At 39.9% G+C, this 21176-nt stretch overlaps 2 protein-coding genes across 3 annotated transcripts; one reads left to right on the forward strand and one right to left on the reverse strand.

Annotated features, from left to right (window-relative positions):
* The first annotated feature begins 163 nt into the window (after positions 1-163).
* On the forward strand, positions 164-15563 carry LOC109422800 (arginine/serine-rich protein PNISR). 2 transcript variants are annotated; one of them, XM_019697681.3, is made up of 7 exons: positions 164-1357; positions 1421-1534; positions 1591-1693; positions 1994-2050; positions 2256-2371; positions 13797-14091; positions 14347-15563. In XM_019697681.3, the coding sequence occupies exons 1-7, from the start codon at positions 314-316 to the stop codon at positions 14994-14996; spliced, it is 2379 nt and encodes a 792-aa protein (XP_019553226.3). In that variant the 5' UTR covers positions 164-313; the 3' UTR covers positions 14997-15563. The 2 variants fall into 2 exon arrangements, with proteins under 2 accessions (XP_019553226.3, XP_062701512.1); XM_062845528.1 differs by having other exon boundaries at positions 1591-2050.
* A 2768-nt stretch (positions 15564-18331) lies between these two features.
* Positions 18332-20622, reverse strand: LOC109421817 (tether containing UBX domain for GLUT4). Its single transcript, XM_019696373.3, has 3 exons — positions 20385-20622; positions 19260-20319; positions 18332-18745 (listed from the first exon to the last, which is right to left on the reverse strand). Exons 1-3 carry the CDS (start codon positions 20466-20468, stop codon positions 18360-18362), a joined length of 1530 nt encoding a protein of 509 aa, XP_019551918.3. The 5' UTR covers positions 20469-20622; the 3' UTR covers positions 18332-18359.
* Positions 20623-21176: the final 554 nt, after the last annotated feature.

A 21176-nucleotide genomic window follows, 5' to 3' on the forward strand; every position in this document is an offset into this window, starting at 1 on the left:
GACGAAATTGACCACGATTTTTCCACCGTGCCGTGTGTCGACCAAGCAGGCCAAACCCTATGGAAACTATTTCCACAGTTTTCAAAACAACACGGAAACATCTGGCAACCCTGTTTTCTAGTTTAGCTTTTTCTTCGCCAAGCCCTTTCTAATTTCGAGTCTTTATTATCATTCTTGTCATTTTCCATGAGTGAAAAAATCAGAAGCCATGGCACTCGAGTGAAATTTTATCATTTTTCGCAGTAATTTAGTGAGTTTTTCGTGAAAAATTTGTTGCCTTGCCCAACTCGGTGTGTGACAAACAGTGAATGCGATGTATGGTCGTGGAAATAGCGGCGGGAGAGGTCAAAATGGATCCAAAAACTATTCGGCTCGTACGGCTGCCGGCGGTGGCGGAGCCTCATCCACTGTTGTAATGGCTCCGGTGAAAAACTATCAAACGGTTCCGGCGGATACCGGACTGGTAGGATCTGGTGGAGGCGCCATGCTCGAGGGCGAATGGAGTTCGCTGAATCCTAGTTTATATCAAAATATGTCGAATGAGCAAGTTGATTGGGCGGCGCTCGCCCAGCAGTGGATTCAGATGAAGGAAACGCTACCGGCCGACATGGTTCCGGCAGCTCCTCCACCGCCGATCATTTCGGAAAGTTACGGTTCCAACAGTCGAGATTCCCTCCCGGATGGTAGTCATATGGGATCGGCGGAGGAACAAGGCGAGGCCCCTATGGAAGTGGAACGCGACGAAGATCATTCAGCAATGGTTCACCAGCAGCAGCAATCGGCCAATCCGTGGGACAATGGATCGGTATCGTGGCAATATCCTGCCCACAATGAATGGCGCAATCCAGCATGGGATTCAAGCTGGTCCTCGGCTGTGCCCAACGCGGACAAAGCCTATGATGCTGTGTCGGTCGCGGTCAATCCCAATGCCTCCCTCGCTGTTGCCAATTGGCAAGCCAAGATGGCACGGATCTATAAATTCGGAGATCCTAGTAATTCAAACGCCATTGCCGGAACCGTGCAGCCTACAGGTCAGTCGAGCCACCAGCAAGACACGATGCCATCGTCGAAACGAATTCCGGGTCTGATGGACCAGGTAATAAAACTAGATCATCATCAAGATTCCGGGGAGCACGGCGATCCGGACGATGATACAACTCAAACTATCAACGATGCCAAGCGGAAGCTGCTCCCGGCTTGGATCCGCGAGGGACTCGAGAAAATGGAACGCGAGAAGCTACGGCAAGCAGAGAAAGAAAAGGAGCAACAGCAGCGGGCGGAAATGCTGCAACAGAGAAGACAGGCGGAACTGGAGGCGCTGAATGAATTGGAAGACGCCAAACGGAAGAGCAAGTTTGTAAGTGTGGCTGATGGAAGTTTCTTCTTGAGCTTCATCTGAAGAAGATAATTATTATTTCAGGAATCAGATTCGGAAGAAGATGAGCCGAGAAACGAAGATCAGCAGGATGATGAACGGCAAGGAGCAGACAGTCCCATGCCCACACGCTCGCGAGAAGAAATTTTGCAGGAACTGGTAAACGATGGCAACATCCAAAGAACTTCATACTTTTCTAACACTATCAATTGCAGATGATTGCGGTTCGCAAAAACCTCACGGAAATTCTGCTGGAGGTGACCAATGAAGAAATCGCCCTTGTGGCCAAAGAAACCTTAGCTAAGACCCGGAGAAAAGGTAGCCGTCTGCTTAGATTAAGTGCTAACCCCGGTTTTCTTTTCTCTTTTTGTAGCATTGGGTCAAGCTGCGGTCTTGATGCAATCCTCGGCGGATTTGCAATGTCCTCTGTGGCTCTCCAATATACAATTCCCCAATCACGTCTTGTCTTGTCCAACAGGGCTATTACCTTCGATAGTTTTCTCCCGATTTTTGTTGTTTCTTTCTCACACAATCCCATAAATAGCCAACCAAATCAAAATTGTTCCTCTCTTTGCATACATTTCGTTGTCGTTACCCAATGTCCAAAAAAATACTTAGCACCAACAGCTCAAGCGCTGCGAAAGACCGGTCTTGCAACTCTCACAGGTGGACTTGGTAAGTTACTTTTGCTATTCCTTTAAATAGAATAAAACAAGTCAATTTCAATTATCAACTTTCCCACATATTGAGATTGAGTTACATTAGTTATAAAAAAAAAATGAATTGGTCACAATGTCAGATAAAATCGAGTCGCTTCGAAGAAGCCAGGCGATGCACTCTTGAGATGCTGGAAATGATCGGTGCCCTGCTTGTTTTGTAGGTCTAGGCATCTACGGCGATAGCGATGATGAGGACGAAAGCGGTTCGGATAACGGTGATGATGATGATGACGTGGGAAACAGCGAAGATGATGAGGAAGCTGAAAAAGTATTGAAGGTGAGTGGATTTGTTTTTCTTTTGGATTATTTGGTTGGGTTCTGTCTGGAGAACGGAACAATATGACGTGCAAATAGTTGTTGGGAACCATCGGATCAACCTAGTGATCAATCAATCGCTACCAACAATGCTATGCTCACTGATAGCAGCTTGACTGCTACCCCCCAGCTTAAGTTAGCATTCGCTCTCACCCTACCCGGATAAAAACTAACCATAGGGTGTATGGTGAAAACCATTTCTGCACCATACAGTGTACCAGCTACAATAAAGTGTATTGTGATGAAATGGTTCGCTATACTATACATTTACATTGGATTTTTATGTAACAATATATTATACTGTTTTTCTTACGTTTGAACCATTCACTTTTCCGAAACATTATTTTTCCGTGAATTTTCAATTATTAAATTTTATTTAGTTTAACATTTTTTTCGTGCTTTGTTTTGTTGAAGATTGTGACTTTTTTGATGCAAAGGAAAGCTTTCATAGGAAAGAGAAAAAAGTGAATAAGTTGAAACATCAATTGAAAATCAATAACATGTTTAAATCAGTGGTAAACCAAATGTCCTATTCTAAGAACTGCAGGTCCAAGCAGGGGTCCAAGAGGTATGGCGGGCTAGGTGTGTAGAGTGCGATGAGAGAAATACGAATGTAGGCCAACCCGGAATGATGCAGGTCAGATTACCGTAAATCAGTGGATGAGTTCAACACTATTATTTCTGTATTTGCATTTAGGGAAATTTTCTCCTCTTCTCTCATGTGAACTTGCCTTCGACCACAATCGAATCAAATGCGATTGACAAACTTTATCTTTGACCTAGAGCCATCTTTAACACATTAGGCTGGACTGAACACTGAAATGACTTTTAATATAGGTTCGTCTGCGGGTTCGCTTTTTAACCTAACTTATACTTGAATCGAACTTGACAGTTTTCGCATGAGTTGTTATGTATTTCCGTGTATTTCAAACTTTAGTCAAACTGGAGCCTCAATATTGCAATAACGGTTAAGCACGCTGTAATGATACTTATGTACCTCGTCACCCACTTCATGCAACTACATTAGTGGTCTAATAATACTTAGCGCGCTCGGCATAGTTCCATCATGCCGCTCAAAGTGTTGCCACAAATAATGCTTAGTTTGCGAAACCCAGTTATCTGGCTGGTGGGGCATGGGAGCCTAAGCTTCAACTGTTAATGCAATCAGATACTACTCAGACCTCGACTCAGACTTAGACGTGGGCGATCCAATATGAAGGGTTATCCAAAACGCTCTGGAGAATTCCCAAAGCGCATTCTCTTAATGCTAGGAAGCCTAAGATGCCATTAACAGGAGGAAAATGACAAGATAATATAACATATAACATTATATGGAATCTATAATGTAAACCAATACAACATAACAAAAGAGAACCATTCCAAAACCATTTAATTAAATGTATAACCAGTAGTGAAACTACAATTGAAAACAATATATTTACGGTACATTTTATTGTTTGAAACCATATGTGTACCATACAATGTACGGTTTATTAAAACCCACGTATCAGTATTTATAACAATTCATTTACAATATAATGTATGGTTTTGCAAAAAAATATATATGGAGAAAAATATTTTTTTATATTGTTACGATACTTAACCACCCGTATAGTATATTGTAAAAATCTTATTTACAATATACTGTATTGGGTTCTACATTACATTTTATTGTTTTTGTATTTTTATTTTTACAGTGGTGTCTATTGTAAAAATATGGTTTTAAATAGTACTGTTACAATACAACGTTCGGTTTTTCTACTGTATTTTTTATTCGGGTATCTTTAACCATGTACGTTGGGTAATCTCACGTGAAAAGGTTACCAACTTCGTCCCCAAGCGGGTGTTAAGGGAGCAGTTTGCTCCACAAGGTGTAGTTGCTGTAAAAAGGATATGTAGGTGTAAATCACAGAGAAACAGACGTAACACTGTTGAAAACCCCCGTTACGAAATCACAACCGCCCAATGCTAATCGTACTGTAATTGGCCGGACCACCACTAGATGGCGGTAGTAAGCAAACGTCAAACAGGAGCAAAACCGATGCCAGCGCTGCGACTGGTCAATCAACCAACTACCGAAAATTTGAATCAACCGTTAAAAATGTGATCGATGGGAAGCAGGCGGAGTGTGACGAAAAGTCTATGGTGTGACGTCTGTTTCTCTGTGGATAAATGTTGGAGAAAAAGTGGAACAAAAAGATTTTCCGCTCTATCTGCGGTCACAAACATCCGCCAACCAATCGTAAGTGCTCTTCGTACAAGCGGCAAGTTAATGTTCTCAAGTTGCACGCTGGTGTTGAGTTTTTCGTCCTCGAGGCCAAGAAAGTCTGGAATAGCGAGAAATACAGAGTCTTACGCGTATGTCTATTGTTGTTGTTGTCGAGAGACTTTTACCGTTACACCAGGTTTGCACTCACGACGTCCAAAATAATTAGTTTAACAGCTGGTCGTCGAAGACCTCCAGTTGCCGTGCGTTCAAAGCTGGACGCACTCTCCCATCCTTACCCGGAAACCCTTATATTATGCGTTTTCAATGGAACAACCTTAGTTTTTGAACCGATCAATACCACTTGTATTACATCAATAATTTCCAACCTCATGTAGGCTGCACAAGCGAAAGCTTCTTCACTGAAGTCACAGCAGACATGGATTTGCAGGTAGTTGTAGTTTTCTGGGATTCTGGGGATAAAATCGTCCATCGCTGCCATCTATCGCGAAAATCATCCGGATTAACAGCATCCCAGTCCGTTCCTCTAGCCTAGATGTGCTGGATAAGGATTTTTTCCATCTGCAATGAAGAAGGATATCAATCCTAGTATGAGTCGAATAGCGTGTCCACTTAGATAATATTCCGCTTTGTGGAAATATAACGAGGCTCGAGAACATGCCGAATAATATTTTCTCGCATGGCAGCCATTTCATCCCCAGTATCGATTCGGAGAGCTCTGTCCTTCCCAAAGATAAATCATTACATTCCTCGTCAGTGACCTCTTTGATACCACGTAGATCCTCCCACTTGTTGGACATCATCCACGGTGCGCCTTTTGATGATAGCTTTAGCAGCACGGGGAAACGCTTTGAAGAAATCGTGGTCGTTCTTGTTTTTAACCCTTTCCTTCCCACGACTTTGAACAACTACATCTATGTCAAGCAAGCGTTTCCGAAAAAAGTGCTTGAACAAAAGTTACCGTGTATGCACCAAACTTTGCGCAGTTAAGAAAAAGCAAATTTCTAGTCGTTATAAAAAATACAAACAAACAAAATATATCATGAACAACATGCTCATACGATAGACTAATGATCCTTCTTTGAGTCTGCAATATAAAAAAAATCATAATATTAACCAAAAAATACTTAAAATAGAAAAACTATTTCATTGCCTTGTTCCTAACTTTGCGCACAAAATTTTCGATTGTTCCTAACTTTGCGCATAGTGTGCCTAACTTTGCGCATGCTATGAATTGCTTAAAAAAGTAATCAAAAATGCTATTATTTAATGTTTGCCCATTAAACTAAATTTATTCAGATCAGGTAGTGTGCCCTTAATTGATCTTTGTTGAAATATTTTGTCCTACGAGGGAGAGGGAACGGAGGCCTTCGGAGTTCTTGATTTCGTCTGCGGTTCGTACTAGGCACCTACCGTGTGAACAATCCAAACTTCATGAGGGGTTGTTTCCAGTGGCTAAAGATCAAAGGTAAAAGCTTCCTGATAAATGAAGTGACCGTTACGGATAGGAACAATAAGGGGTCATTTAAATATGACGTCCATCTTTGGGGGGGAGGGGGCTGGGGTTGTCTGAGAAAGTGTGATATGCCATGTATTAGGTATACTATGAAGTGTGACGGGGTAGCCCAGGGGAAGAGGGGGTTCTAAAGGTCTTAAAAATGGTGGACGTCATATTTGAATCGTCTTTAACATTGACCGCCGGAAAATCCAAATGAAGGACTGTTCACAAATCACGTCACATTGCAGACAGACAGAGAGTGCCTGCCGTAGTGCTACGATTCATACAATTTTCTACTAATTTATATACAAAATTTGCTACATGGCGGAGAGGCAGGCCTGAAATTATCAGTACTGGTGTTACATTATATTTAAATGGTTCATAAGTCATGTAATCACGTTCAACAAGCATTTACTGCAAGTGCGCAAAAATTAGGAACACAGTGCAAATAATGGTTCCAAACATTGCGCACCACTATTTACTAATTAAATTGAAAAATTTCTTACGAACTGTGATTGATATTACTAGAATATCACCTTTTTTGTCAATTAACTGCAAAATTAATCATCGTTGCAAAGTTTTATCGAGGAAAATGTTGATTTTTAGTAGAGTTACTTCTTGGCAACTGTGTTAAGGCGAGGCAAATTTTGACATTTTTGTGTATTTTTTGTTTATTATTCAACATAAACAAAGATTTTATGAACATTAAATATTTGTCAAATAATGTTTATGTTTACACAATGCTAGTACAATGATTAAACTGGTGAATATGTTGACATTTAGTTATTTGTTTCGTTATTTTACAAGAATGCGCAAAGTTTGGACCTGCGCAAAGTTAGGTGCGCACACGGTATTGCAAATTGACTAATTTTTTCGAAATCAATGAAAAACATTTTAGTTGTAAATCAATAGGTTTTTAATTATTTATCAATAGTTCCACTATTGAAACAAGTGGTTAGTATTTGGGTTAACCTTATGAGGTTACAATCATATCCTAAAAATTATTGCATCATATTCATCTAATTCCGTTTGTCCCGAGTTAGCATTAGCATTAAGAGAGTCGCACAAATTCGTAGGTGGTACAGTCCTAGACCGCTGTTATGAGGGTTGCCTCCTTCCCGTCCGAACCAAAGCACAAAGATTTGGGACTAATCTCTGACTCTTAGACAAGACTGACGCAATCCTCCAATGGTCGAGCACTGTCTTGGCCACGTCCTTGCGACTGCTGAGGAATGGGAAAGGATGGTTAGTTTTGGACACCTATGAAAAATGTAGACAACTCTACGATCTCTCAGGCCTAGGTGTCACGGGAATTTGGGTGTTGTTAGTGGAAGGGTAAACTTCAAAGGATACGCTTGGTTAACGTTCAGGCACACCATTGTTAGACTGCTTCGAATCAGTTGTCTGCCCAATTCATCCTGTTCCTCGTCATCTTGTTGGCATTTGGTTGAATTACTAGATTCTTCGGTTGATAATCTGAAATATAAAATAATACATATTAACATAGTACGTCAAATAAGCTACATATTGGTGATATGCTCGCCACAGTTACATATTTTTAAAATATGATTTATATCGTACGATACACACTTATTTCTGAATTGCCTGTTCGGTACTTTTTTGACGAGATTATAACAGCAGTACGATCTCGGTAGTTTCGGTAATCGATTTTACTGAGGCTCAGTAAAACAACTGTCAAAATCGTATGGAAAAGGTAAACAATGCATTTTTGCTGAACGAGTTCGGTGATCAGCAGTATTAATCTCGTCAAAAAATTACCGAACTCGGTAATCAAAATTAAGTGTGTACATTTACCTGAATCCTGCTGAAATAAAATGTTAATTAGCAGTACATTGAAACACAAATACTACAAAACACAAGGTAAAGAGCATCAAACTTTGATCTTGGAATATTTAAAAATACGGTAAATATCAAGATCAAAGTTTGATTTGGTAGATCTTACACCGCAACGCACCATTCTAAGGTGATCTACCCACGTTACGGGATCTAATTCCGTTTGTCCCGAGTTCGTCGAAAATCGGTAGTGCTCTAGAACCACGGTGGGAAGTAGAGGGTTAACGTCTTGGGCCGAAGCTAGAGAACAAAACAACCCAAACGTAGTCATGCCCATGACGTAAACTTGTGGATAATCACTGGGTTTATTTCGGAGCACAAACCTTTGTGAATGACAGTTGGGAAACCGAATTTTTATCTGGTGAAACATTTCCATCGGATCTCGCTGACGCATGACGGCGGCTAGAAACTGGCACAGGACCTAGGCAGTAAAGTTAGCAGATCGGGTCCTTTAACCCTTTATAAGGCAGTGCCACCTACTGTTTGTATTTTTTTCTGTTTTATAACAATGTATTTCGAACGTTTTTTTTTTGGTTTACGCAAAATTGGGATTACTAACAACGCCTTGTATTTATTTTTTTTATACTAAACGAAGCTTTAACAACAATTTGGGAGCCATTTGTAGTCTCAAAAATGGCTCGTGAAACATAGCTCAAGCTATTGTAAAATTAGAGATTTGGTAAATATTTTAAAAATAATCAAATTATAGGTTGAGCTGAACTACACAGTTTATGGGTTAAGCAAGCCGTAATCCACTCTCCAATCTCTTTTCCGGCTTTTTGTCGAGGTCAAAAGAAGAAAAGTACCCTAAACGGGCAGTGGCAACCATATTGCCACCTCAAAAGCTCGTTTTTGGGCTAAACGGACAGTGACAACTATATTGCCACCTAGATTTTTGAGAGTTTCTTTCAAACAAAAATTGTTTTGTACATGTAATCATATATATCAGGCGTTCGATTTGAATAGGTTGTATGTTTGCTGTGATTCCTATGTAGATTCGACCTATTCAAATCGAACGCCAGATATAATCATTTCCATTATAGTACCTAATGCGTTGAAAACTCTTCTAGTTTTCTAGGCCTTATAAAGGGTTGAGTAGTTTGGAGTTGAAAGACGCCTCTACCACTTTTGCCGCCGCATCCCACATTAGCCGGACTTTTTTGGGTTTTTTGGGCTGTGTTGCGGAATACGAACGATAGGCCCTTTGGATCTGCTCTACATAGAGGCGGCGTGACGTTGCGTTGAACGCCAACCGTGACATATCGATGACAGCATTGAACCACGAGAGCAAATCAGTGGCTCCGTGGTCGTGCGGCTAGGGTCACCAAGCTCTTAGTCGCATCGTGCTGAGGAGCGCGGGTTCGATTCCCGCCGCAGCTGTCAGGAAAAGTTTTCGGCTGTGCCACTGGGCGTTGCATGCTAGTCCGTTGTCTAGTGTCATGCTTCCTTCAAAGAGCGAAAAGCTCACTGGAACCATTGAACGTGTCCGTGTCTTTTTAAATAGCAAATGAAAACATTACCACAAGACCGTAGAGTTAATGAATACTTTAATTTGCAATAACTTGTATTATTTCTACTATAAATAACACTAGTTTACAGCGTTTTTGAACTCGGTAAGCTGATGATCATTTTTGGTGTAGAATCATGCCCTGAGTTCGAAAACGCGAAGGAAAAAAATTACAGTAGAGCGGAAAATTTTTCGACTTTCCATACAAGGTTGATGGTTTGAAATCGATTTTTGTTCTATTTTTTAGCAACGTCGCTCACTTCACACACCTCATTCTCCGTAATCAATGCTCCGATTGAGCTGAATTTTTTACTGTAACTCGCCCATATATGATATGTCAAATAAACGTCGAGAAAGAATTTTTAAGTTGGTTTTTTCTTATTGAAAAAAATACATTTCTTCAAAAAAAATAGGGAATTTTGCTAAAATTTAAGAAGATCGTCCCTAAAATTCGCCAATATCTTGAATTTCATCAATCTGACGCAAAACCTGTATTCAGATGACCGAATGGTATTGTATTCAGCTTTTAATTTATGGAAAAAGATTTAAAATTTGTTGAACAAAACGCAATATATTTGAATTTTAGTAAATTACATATTTTGAAAAGTTGCAAAACTCGATATTGAGCTAAATCTCAAAAACTGTTCTACTTTAAATTTTTTGAAGGTCGGTTTCGAAATCAGCACTTAATTGTACTTCAAAAATGTTGGTCGTTGACAGAAGTTCACGACTTTCGTTTTATTTTGTAAACTTGTGTAATTGAATTATCAGACTACTTAATCGAGTAGCGTGAATTTCTAATAGTTTGAGGTTGGTATAATTGTATAATTTGATTCTATGATTTATCCATGCAAATTGAACCTATTCTAAAACATGCACATGCCTTAAATCTAAACCTACAATTTATTCCTGAAATTACAGTAAAACAAATAGTTAGTCGTGATTGTTAGGTTATTGAATATTCTGATTAACGATCAAGATAAAAACATAAGTAAGTACGGATTATTGAACATTTGGTCTTGAGTTTAATCAGAATTTTGTATTACTATAGCTTACCTAACCTCAGAATCTGTTACTGGAATCAGAATTCGATCTATCTGGATAGTAAGGGAACTAATTTGTAAGTGATCATTGAATTCATTTGACAGATGTTTGTTTAAATAAAGTTATTCCTTCTAGTCGAGTAGCGGAAAAACTCGTACTGCGAAGCCGTTTTTTAACACACTCAGGCAAATAAACCTAAGATTATCATAAGGTCTAGCTTATGAAATGGCATTTAAACAATTCATAACGGCGAGAACGATTTTCATAAGGTCGGTCTATGACACAGAATTCACTCACAGTTTGGCTTTTATATACATTTAGCAACACGATATCCTCAAGCGTCGATAGCCGTGGGTTGGGCACGAGCTCAGTGATCTCGACGTTCATGAATCGATTCCAGTCTGCATCATTTTGTGAATTTTTCATAAGTTTATCTTATTTAATTAGGTCATAACAAGCATGTTTAATTTTCATAAGGTATTCTTATGGCATCCATACTTTACAGTTATGGCTAAATTTCATAAGGTATTTTGATGAATTTCGGTAGTTTACTTCGCTGAGTGAAGGCTGGTTACCACGCCTAAGGCCAAATACCAGACGGGAAGCCGGAAGACATGACTATCTGTTGAAACTAACAGACACGTTTAAACATAACTTTAAACATATTAAAATGTACAATACAACGACGCGACACTTACACAACACGGCGGTTACATTACTTCTAAATTAATCACTGTGATTGTGCATTCACCGAAGGCATAACTAAATGCTATCGGCGAGCTCGCAGAACGACGAGAACATGAGAGCAAATCCAGTGGTTCTCAACAGTACCCAAAAGTGAGTTCAATCCACCCAACTTGGAAGGTGCGTGTGGGAAGTCAATTTTTAGTTGATGAAATCGATGTTGTGCAGACGAAGTACCTACAGCCGAAGCCGATGTTCTTTTTACTCAACATTCAGTTCAAATTACACAAATTTCTTAAAACTGCAAACAACAAAGCAACCCGGATAAAAAACTACCATTCATTACATGGTAAATATTATTAACATATGACTGGTTTTATTGTTCACAATAAAACACATAGTAGATATATTGTTACTTTTTACAATAGAAATCAAGCCCATATAGTTCGTACGATAAGTGAACATTAGCTTTATTAGTGACTAATTGATTCGATTGTTTTTCAATAGTTCTATAATAATTTAAAGTTACTATCAGTAAAAATTAATTTAAGTTGTTTTTATATAGTTGCAAAAGTGCCTGCAAAGTTCTCATGGACTTTTTTTAAAAAGAGTTTATTTCTCAATTACACTTAAAAACAATTCGTAACAAATAAATAACAATAAATATTATTGTTGCTTGGATCATGTTTGTATAATCAAGCACAAAATCACATCACATATTTTTTTATAGTTTTCGTTTTAAATTTGAGTACAGTAGATGTTTCGGTTATTTAATGTTATTCGCTAAAACTTCAACGACTGACAGACGTCAAGCCGTGTTGGCAGAGGAAGCTCTCACTGAATAACTGAGGAAGTACTTATAGAAAAGTAGCTGAAAAGCAGGTTTTAGCCAAGTGAGGATGTTACGACAAGAAAAGGATGAACAATGATTTTTCTGATGTTTTCCAATAAATTAAAGGAATCTAGTAAATAGTAAACTACCATTGATAACAATACAAATACAATTAGTTTAATGGGGTCAATTGAACCGATGTTAAAATAAACATGCAATCAAGGATGGGAACACTCACTTGCAGAGAGTTACCTCACTTGATGTTTTCTCAGCTCAGAAGCGTGCAATCAAGAAATGGTGTATGGACGACTTTTGCCTTGTGGTTTTGTCTAAAAGTGTGCCGAATAGAGTAGGGGTCGCACATGCATATCAAAGTCGTGACAGAGCTGTGAAAGCGACTCTCCACGAGGTGAGTGTAATTTACATTCACCTCGTGGAGAGTTGCCTTCGCAGCTCCTTCACGATTTCGGTACGCGTGTGCGACCCCTACTTTATTCGGCAAACTTTTAGACAAAACCACAAGGCAAAAGTCGTCCATACATCATTTCTTGATTGCACGCTTCTGAGCTGAGAAAACATCAAGTGAGTGAAACTCTCTGCAAGTGAGTGTTCCCATCCCTGCATGCAATAATATTTGTTGTTATGTAAACAGATTTCGCCTTTGAAAAACCAAAGAATTCATATTTCTCGGTAACATTTTTCTCCAGCATTTACAGATACTAATGGCCACATGAATTGTGAACGATTTATGGTATGGATCATACGACCTGAGGTCTGACTTGTGATATTTGGCAGTTATTTGAAAAGATTGAAGATAGATCTTATCAACAGATGCCAAGCAATACATACCAGATAGACATCAGAGTGTTTGATTATTATCATAAAATGTGCATATTATTTTGGCGGCCGTTAGTGCTCGTAAATGCTGGATATAAATGTTAGCGGGGAATATAAACTCTATGGATTTTCAAAAGCGAAAACTGCTTACAAATAACAACATATTGTATTTTTATTGTAACAACGATTCATTTGACGCCATTCAATTAATTGTATTTGTATTGTAAGAACAATGAAAAACATCAAGATATATTGTTTTCTTTTGAAAATTGCCCTAAAAATGTCTCACACAATACATTCTATTGTTTTTCGCGAAAAAGTGTATGAAAATTTTCTCAAAATTTTATGGTTAAGATACATAACGACCACCATTTTTTATTGTAAAAGTGCCATTTACCATTCGCCGAATGGTATAGAACAATAGGGGTGATGGTGAGTGTGCCGTGTAAATTACAATACGTTTAATGGTGAATATTTTTCGAAAAAATAGTGTTGTAACAATAAATTTTATCGTATTTTTATGATACTTTTTATCAGGGAAATGTTTAAAAACAAGTGTACATGGTTCAAGGCTGTACAAGGATGGCTCTCGCATGCTCTTGTTGTATGGTTTCTGCCGGTGGATGGCATGGAGTTGTCTTTCGTTTTCCGTAAACCGAGAAAGATGTTTGCGCCCTGTGAGCAAATTGTTTTGGGGTATGCGCGGTGGAAATTTTAAAAGTTTATTCTTTTGGTATATCTACAAAGATTATTTTAATTCTCAGTCTGTACTGGTTCCAAGAACATTTGAACGAGGCGCCTCTGTTTATCCATCTCACTTTATTTAATTTTGCTGCCTACAAATATCAGACTGCGTAACCTATGGACGATTTTTTATACATGATCACCTTTCCCATCATTTTAGACCACCATCAAGCAAAGGCAGAAGGAATTCGAATGGACAGCGCGTGAGATCGAGGAAGAAATTGCCAAGGAAGAAGCCGCAGAGGAACGCCGGAAGCGAGAGTATGAGCAACTGATGCGTCAAAAAGATCAACAGAACAACGTCAGCGATGAAGAGGATTACACCACAGGCGGCGGTGGTCGAGCTGGGTTGGGACATTCCCAAGCGGCAGGAACCAGCAGCGGAGGTGGTAAATTTGGACCAAGAGACGGTGAGACCCAGCCTGTTAATGATAAACTATATGCCTACAAGCTCGGTAAGTTCATTCAGTTTGGGTCAAGTGTTTTGAGAACGCGATGAAAGTTTTTGAATGCCTTGGGTACGCCCAAGGTTCCAGTTCTTAGGAACCGTTCCCAAGATGTGGCAACGATTCTTAGAGGAACCACTGGTAGCAGAGGATTGCCAAAAAGAGTACGTGACTTGGCTTCTCAACGGTTTGGCAGTTCTCTGTAGGCCAGGAGAAGCTTAAATCCTTCATCAGAAAGGCTTCTTTTCTGTTGTTTCTTTGCAGGGCGATCGCGTGACAAGCGGGTTTCTCGGTTTAGTGACCCGAAGGATACGGTTCGTCAGACTCATATAACACATGTAGCAATCGTTAATCACAAACCAGGTGAAGCTGTATCTTCCATGGCCGTTCCGAAGGCTGCTCCGATTGGCGCCACTAGCACTGTCGTGTCTCCGCCGGTGCTAGATTCCATATCAACGCCACTTTTCCCTGCAGCTATTGCAGCGGCCAGGCATTTGGAAGAACTCCGCCGGGGTAGCAGTGTCGCTTCGGAAACACCATCCAATGCCTCCAGTAGTCGGGCATCGTCTTCGCGTCGCGAAATGGAAAGTCGCAAAACGTCACACAAGTCGCATAAAAGCAAAAAACACAAACGATCTAGGCACAGCCGCAGCGACGAGGAAGATGACGATTACTACGATAACGACGACGATCGCTATTCGCAACACTCGCGTCGATCACGTAGCTCCGAGAGGAGCAGCTATTCGCAACGGCGTCGAAGATCCTACTCGAGAGATTCCCGGGACGACGATCGAGATCGCAAGTATTCGTACAAATCGCGCGATCGGTCTCGATCGAGATCTCGCGATCGGTACAAATCATCCAGAAGGCGATCTCGAAGTCGTTCTAGGTCTCCGTCTAGGCGACGATATTAGAAAAAAAAATGGTTTCTTGGTTTGGAATGTGTGGTCTCTCCGGTTTAGGATTTATCCAAGTCAGGTACCTACTGCACTGTATTATCAGACGGTAGTTTGATAGATTATATTTAAAAATATCCCGTTTCGTTGATTTTCCAACGCGAGTTGTAAAGTATTTGGCTTACGATCGATCGTAAGGCATTTTGCAATTATTGGTTAAAATTGATAGAAGTGCAAGTGAAGTATACCTAAACCTATAATAAAACACGGATAAAGTGTTGCGTTTGAAGCAAATAGCAGTGTCGACAAAACAGCATTCTACTAAAATAGTATGAAATTTGGTGTAGTTTTTGGTAGTGATGCATTACAAAATATATGGAAAAACAGCTACTTTAAAAGTGAAATAGAACAGATATATTCAACACACAGCCTCTACAGCAACTGCAGCAAGTAATAAAATAGCAAACAAATTGAACATGCATGCTTAATAACGACGCGTTCCTACAGGCGTCGAATATTCAGTTAAACTACCCCTATAACAAACCAAAACGGAAAAATATAAATTTCTATCTTTCCCAGCTTTAAGTTAGCATTTTATTTTATTCGAAAGAACAAGCCTAGTACATAACAAAGTTCATAACGAAAATCAAAATTATATCATTGCCAGTGAATAAAAATTCAACCATCGCGCAACAATAACGACAATGTTGCAACCTGAATTTGTTGCGACATTCTACACAATGCGACATAGCTTTGTCCCAACTTGAACAGAATGGGACAAAGATCGTGCAACACGAGTTTAGAGATTTTTAGCCTTATATTGTGATTTTCGAGCGGTAATGTCCAGTCGGCAAACACTGCAACGCTACTGAAGATATATCATCAAGAAGTTTCGGTTTTGGGTTGGTAATAATTGATTATTCACGAGTTGAAAAGTACGCAAAAAATTCAGGTTCCGTTTTGTCTGCAACACAAATTTGCGAGATCATGTCATTTTCTGTTACCAGTTGGGATAAAGAGTAATCGCCGCGTCTTCTTTGTTGCTTGTTTTGTGCCTCTTTTGTCTGACAATTCTCTTCACTGATCATTGCGTTAACAGTGCTTAAAATTTCAGCTATAGTCAAACAATTATCATTGATTGGATTTAAGCATAGTTGACCGTACACTTCGTTGTTGCTAAACCATGATTGATAAGAATAATCGAATCTTAATCTTCTTCGTGCATTAGCTAAAATTCATTCCACCGACGCAGTGCACACTCAGCGTGCCTGTATATGTCATAATAACCCCAATGCACGACTAGGGTTAAAAAGATACCATCAGAGTTTTGGCTTACCTTTCTCAATGTACACCTTCGCGAATTTCAAACTTTGATCTTACGATCATAGAGGAAGGAAGGGAATGTAAGTACGACGTACTTTACTACTATGTATGTCACGTTTGTAATTATTTGTGAACATTGATTGTGTTACGCAAAGTCATCTAACACGGATCATGAAATGTTGAAGTTCCTAGACCAAACTGACGCTACGCACAAAAGGCAACCCGCCAGAAAAATATAACTAAAAACAATAATGAAACCTCGTCATCCTGGGATCGTACTTCGACATCGTTATCCATTTTGGTAATATCCCAAGTAACCATTGGCACTATATTTCGCCTTTTCGGCCTCATAGAGCAGGTCAGTTCAACACTATAGCACTGCATTGGCACGCAAGGCGAATGATATTGCCATATGATTACTTGGGATGCTATGTGTTAGGTATATTATGTTTCCAGTTTAAAACCGAATTAGCGACATTTTTTCTTTGACTTCCGCTGCTTTTGCCTTGCGTTAAACACAATGTCGGAAGTAGGGCGCTGTATAGAGCACCAGGTGTACAATAGGGTCCTAAAATTAAAGACGAAATCTCGCTTATATTGAATAATACGATCAAGCATGGTATTCTAATAGGAATTGTACTTTTCTCGAACTTGAAAAACAAAGGAATAATGAGAAAATTCGAAATAAGTAAAATGGTAAATAGTTCTACCTTGACACTTGAGGTCAACCTTGTGTGACGGAGCTCGACATTTTTCGCACTGGGAATCCAAAAATGTTCCTATCTGACATACACAGTGAAAAAAATCACTCAAACTATGTGTTATAAGCTAGGGACGAGACTAGTAATCCTACATTATAGAGATCTGCGGAGGCGGCCATTGTAAGCCAATCGTGCAGAAAGAACTGTCAAAGTGTGAGCCAAATGAACAGGCTGATCGTTCGTAAGAAGGCGTCAATTGAACGGTATTGCAATCCGAACTAAATAAATTAAAATTATTTATTTTTAATATCGAGAAATTGACGGTATATGTAAGTTTAGTAAAAAGATAGAATTTAATTAATTCTGCTTTCAAAAGCTCAAGCTTAAGACGAAACTTTTGTTGCTACACTTCTCGAAAAAACTTTCATTGCTGCTTCTTGCTTCAGTTCTGCCGATATGTTTAGCTTAACACTTTGCAATAAATTTCAGATTTCATCGATTGCTCCGCTATTTTTTTCAAAATTTTGAAAAAAAAAAATCTACCATAATTAGAAAATGTAAACAAAACAACTTGAACCACTACGAAGTCACGCACAAAGTTTGAACATCTAGCTTTGCAGCAAGTGTTGGCAGCTGATGTAAACAAAATGAACAGCGTTGCCGAATCGACATATGTAACTTCCGCTTATCTCTATGTAGAGGATTTCTAGACGAGACAAATGACTAAAAAAATAAAAATTATATATTTTCAACTACGGTTAATAAAAACGTCAAAAAATGAGTAAATATGTACTCTTGTACCATATATTGTGGTTTAAAACAAGAATTCAGATAGGACTTTAGGAGCCTATACAGCGCCCCACTTCCGACATTGTGTTTAACGCAAGGCAAAAGCAGCGGAAGTCAAAGAAAAAATGTCGCTAATTCGGTTTTGAACTGGAATCATAATATGTTGTTTTGTGCATTTATAAGGCTTTGTAGTTTTTGGTAATATCACATAGAATAGACATCAAGGCTGTGTAAGGCTGTGTAACATTCGGAAAGATGTGTAAGGATTTGAATCCTTGCTTGAGTAAGGATGCAACTCAATTGAAACACATAGCGTCCATTCCATCGAGGTTTGCGTTTTTTGACAGTATTCCCATGGGAAATGTGCCAAACTACTGTCACGCACACGCAAACGTATGCATTGTATGGGGCACATAACTGATTGCAGTGCCACGCATGGTTCCCATATTGTCTAGTGGTTAGGATATTCGGTCCTCACCCGGAAGGCCCGGGTTCGCTGCCCGGTATCCCCGGGCATACCGAGAAAAAAAACGCAAACTATCGAGAGAAGTTCAACATTCTTAATTTATTACTTTCCCATTTTGAACCACTTGGGCATCTTAACATCACTGGTAGTAGCCGGCTGTACCGACGAGGGTCTAAAGTTCTGGTTAGGAATTCGATTTGCGCTACGCCCGGCAGCGCCTGACGAGCTACCGCAGTCCTCTTCCATCGACGCGTCGGTTTCCATCGAAGTCGTCGACGATGAAGCGTTGTCGATGAAATTCTTCCGGGTCCGCGCGGCAAGTTCCGTTGCCCCCGTTGCATTCGACAGCCGTTCGTAGAGCTTTGGTTTGAGAGGTTTATCGGGTTTCTGGTCGGCCTCGAAACCGACATGCAGTAAGGCTTGCGGTACACATCTTGCTTCAACCAACGTGGTTTCGGGCGATAGGATTGTCTTCGGGGGAGTTGTATCTGAAATGGGGTTTGGTAAAAGTGAGCTACTGATATTCATTTCGTGCTTTGGAGTTTTCTATAAGAGTGGTAAAATCGAGTGTTGTTGTGTACTAAATGAACGAATTCATCGCAGCAAGAAATGACAGCTCGAAAAGAATGTAATTTCTAAAGCGCAGAAAATCATGGATCGGAACATTATGCAAAGGTTCTATGCAACTGTCAAGATTGAGTAGCACAAGACTGCGCTAGTGTCCGCCTTATGCTGAGAAGCAAAATAATTATCAATCAGCAGCTAAGTGGAAGAATCATTTCGAATATTTGTTGAATGTTCACAATACTAGTGGGAAGATTCTTTGGGTCCGTCCATAATTAGCCTCTAAAATGTTGGAGAGGGGCCTGGTCAAAGGATATATAACTTAAAAATGTTGTTCATGTGGACTACGGAGGAGGAAGGGAAGTCTGAAATGACCACAAATGAGTCTATGTGTTCCTCTAGAGTAAATTCTAGCAGAATCACCCCTACATTACGTACATAGATGAATCGCAGCGAACTGGTCGTCCAAATGCACCTGTACGAAAGCCATCACATCGGCAACGGTCTCGTGTAGCTTGAAAATTCCCTGTAGAATATACCGATCGGGGAACTGCACCCGTATAATGGTGTTCTTATAGCGCGCCAAACTGTTCAGCACGCGTTTTTCGTCCTCCAGTTTGCGCAGTTCCGACGTCATCAGCGGTTGCTCTTCCAGCTCTCGAACTTTGTTCCTCAGGTCGGCGTACATATGGCGAACGTCTTTGACCGTGACGTCGAAGAACGAATCCGGCAGATCGAACGAACCGTGCTCGGCCGTTTCCAAATTGAACAGAACGGCATCTCGTTCACCTAGGATGTGGATTTCCGGTTCCGGCTTTGGTTTGGGTTCTTTCTCGGGTGTTTTCGATTTATTGATATTAGAAGGCTGCGATTTTTGTTTTGCTGCACTAGATGGCCCGGGCATGGAACTGGAATGTTCATCTTTCTGTTTTTTCGACAAGGGAAGGGGAGTTTGATCGCCTGATGTAGTTGGCGTTTGTTCTTTTTCAGTAGCTTGTTTTGAAGGAACAGTTTTAGTAGGAGCGACATCCTCCTCCTCTGGTTTTTCTTTTTGCGGCAATGGGGCCGATACGTTGGCCTGTGTCTTTAGTTCTTCTGGTTTTCGTTGCAGAAGCCTAATAATGGCCCGACCTCCAGTAAGTCCCAAATTTTTCAACGTTGTCTTATCCAACGAATCCCACAGAACTTCTCTTCGCATATAAATCATTACCGGATTCGAATCAGCATTGGCTTTATCCCTGCACAACGTTTGCAACACGTGCAACAAACTGGTCGATGGTTTGAACGTGCCATCTAGCCGGGTACCGTCTTCTAACTGCATGACCAACATGATATCTTCCTCTGTTCGGGTCTTAGTTGCCGGCGCCATTTCCAGCAGTGCATTGTTGGGAAGACCCGAGAACCGGAACATTGCCGATAGGTCAATCACTTTGTTGTGGTGCTTCAGATCGTACTCCGGGGCATTGAAGTTGAATTTCTTGCACACCTGTTCGAGGACCTGGAAACAAATGAGAATAGTATTTCACCAAGCCGGGAGTACCTATATCTTGTATTCTTTCATACGTCCAACAACGTAGTATTTGGCTCCACTTTTACATTCTGCCGACGTCCGTGAACGGTTAGTACGGTTACTGTTTTTGATGCCATGTTAGACTATATAACACTGGTAAAATCTAACACCAAATATACCAATAATTCTATTCAATTTACTTCGTAGTTTTGAACAAAACTTTAAACGAACGAATGAAATGACGATGGAGCTGAGTAACGCAATAAAAACATGACTTGACAGTTTGCACAATCTTCATAGAGGGGTGTTAGCACGGATGATCGAAAAAGAAACATGTTCCACATTTGACCGACTTCGGTTGTTTTTATTTTAAAACAAGTTTTTTTTTAATTTGGCAAAAGGAAGACCAAGAGGAAAACAAATAATTATTGGGTTGTTTAGTGAATAAAATATTGCTATTTTCTATCGAATCGAAAGAGCTTATTTTCCTGAGTAAACAGTTGTTACAAAATTAGTCAAAACAATGTTTATCCTTCTCGCTTTGCAACGGCTTGACAGTGACTAATGGAGATATCAGGCCTGGTAGCGAGTCACTATTTAGTGACTTGGTCACTATTTTCGGGTCAGTCACTAAAAAGTCACTATTTTCAAGATGTTTCAACTAAAGTCACTTTTTCTGTTGAAAAGTCACTATTTTCAACTATTTTAATGTTTTGTGGCAAATAATAATCCAGTCAGAGAGAAAAATAAGATTTAAAGTGATAAAAAGTGCAAATCAAGCATTGTGTGGCTGGACTGTGTTAGCAAATGTATCAATCGCCTGTAGAGTGACTGTAGATTTCCAG

This window comes from Aedes albopictus, chromosome 1 (assembly GCF_035046485.1).
Source record: "Aedes albopictus strain Foshan chromosome 1, AalbF5, whole genome shotgun sequence".
Lineage (NCBI taxonomy): Eukaryota > Metazoa > Arthropoda > Insecta > Diptera > Culicidae > Aedes > Aedes albopictus.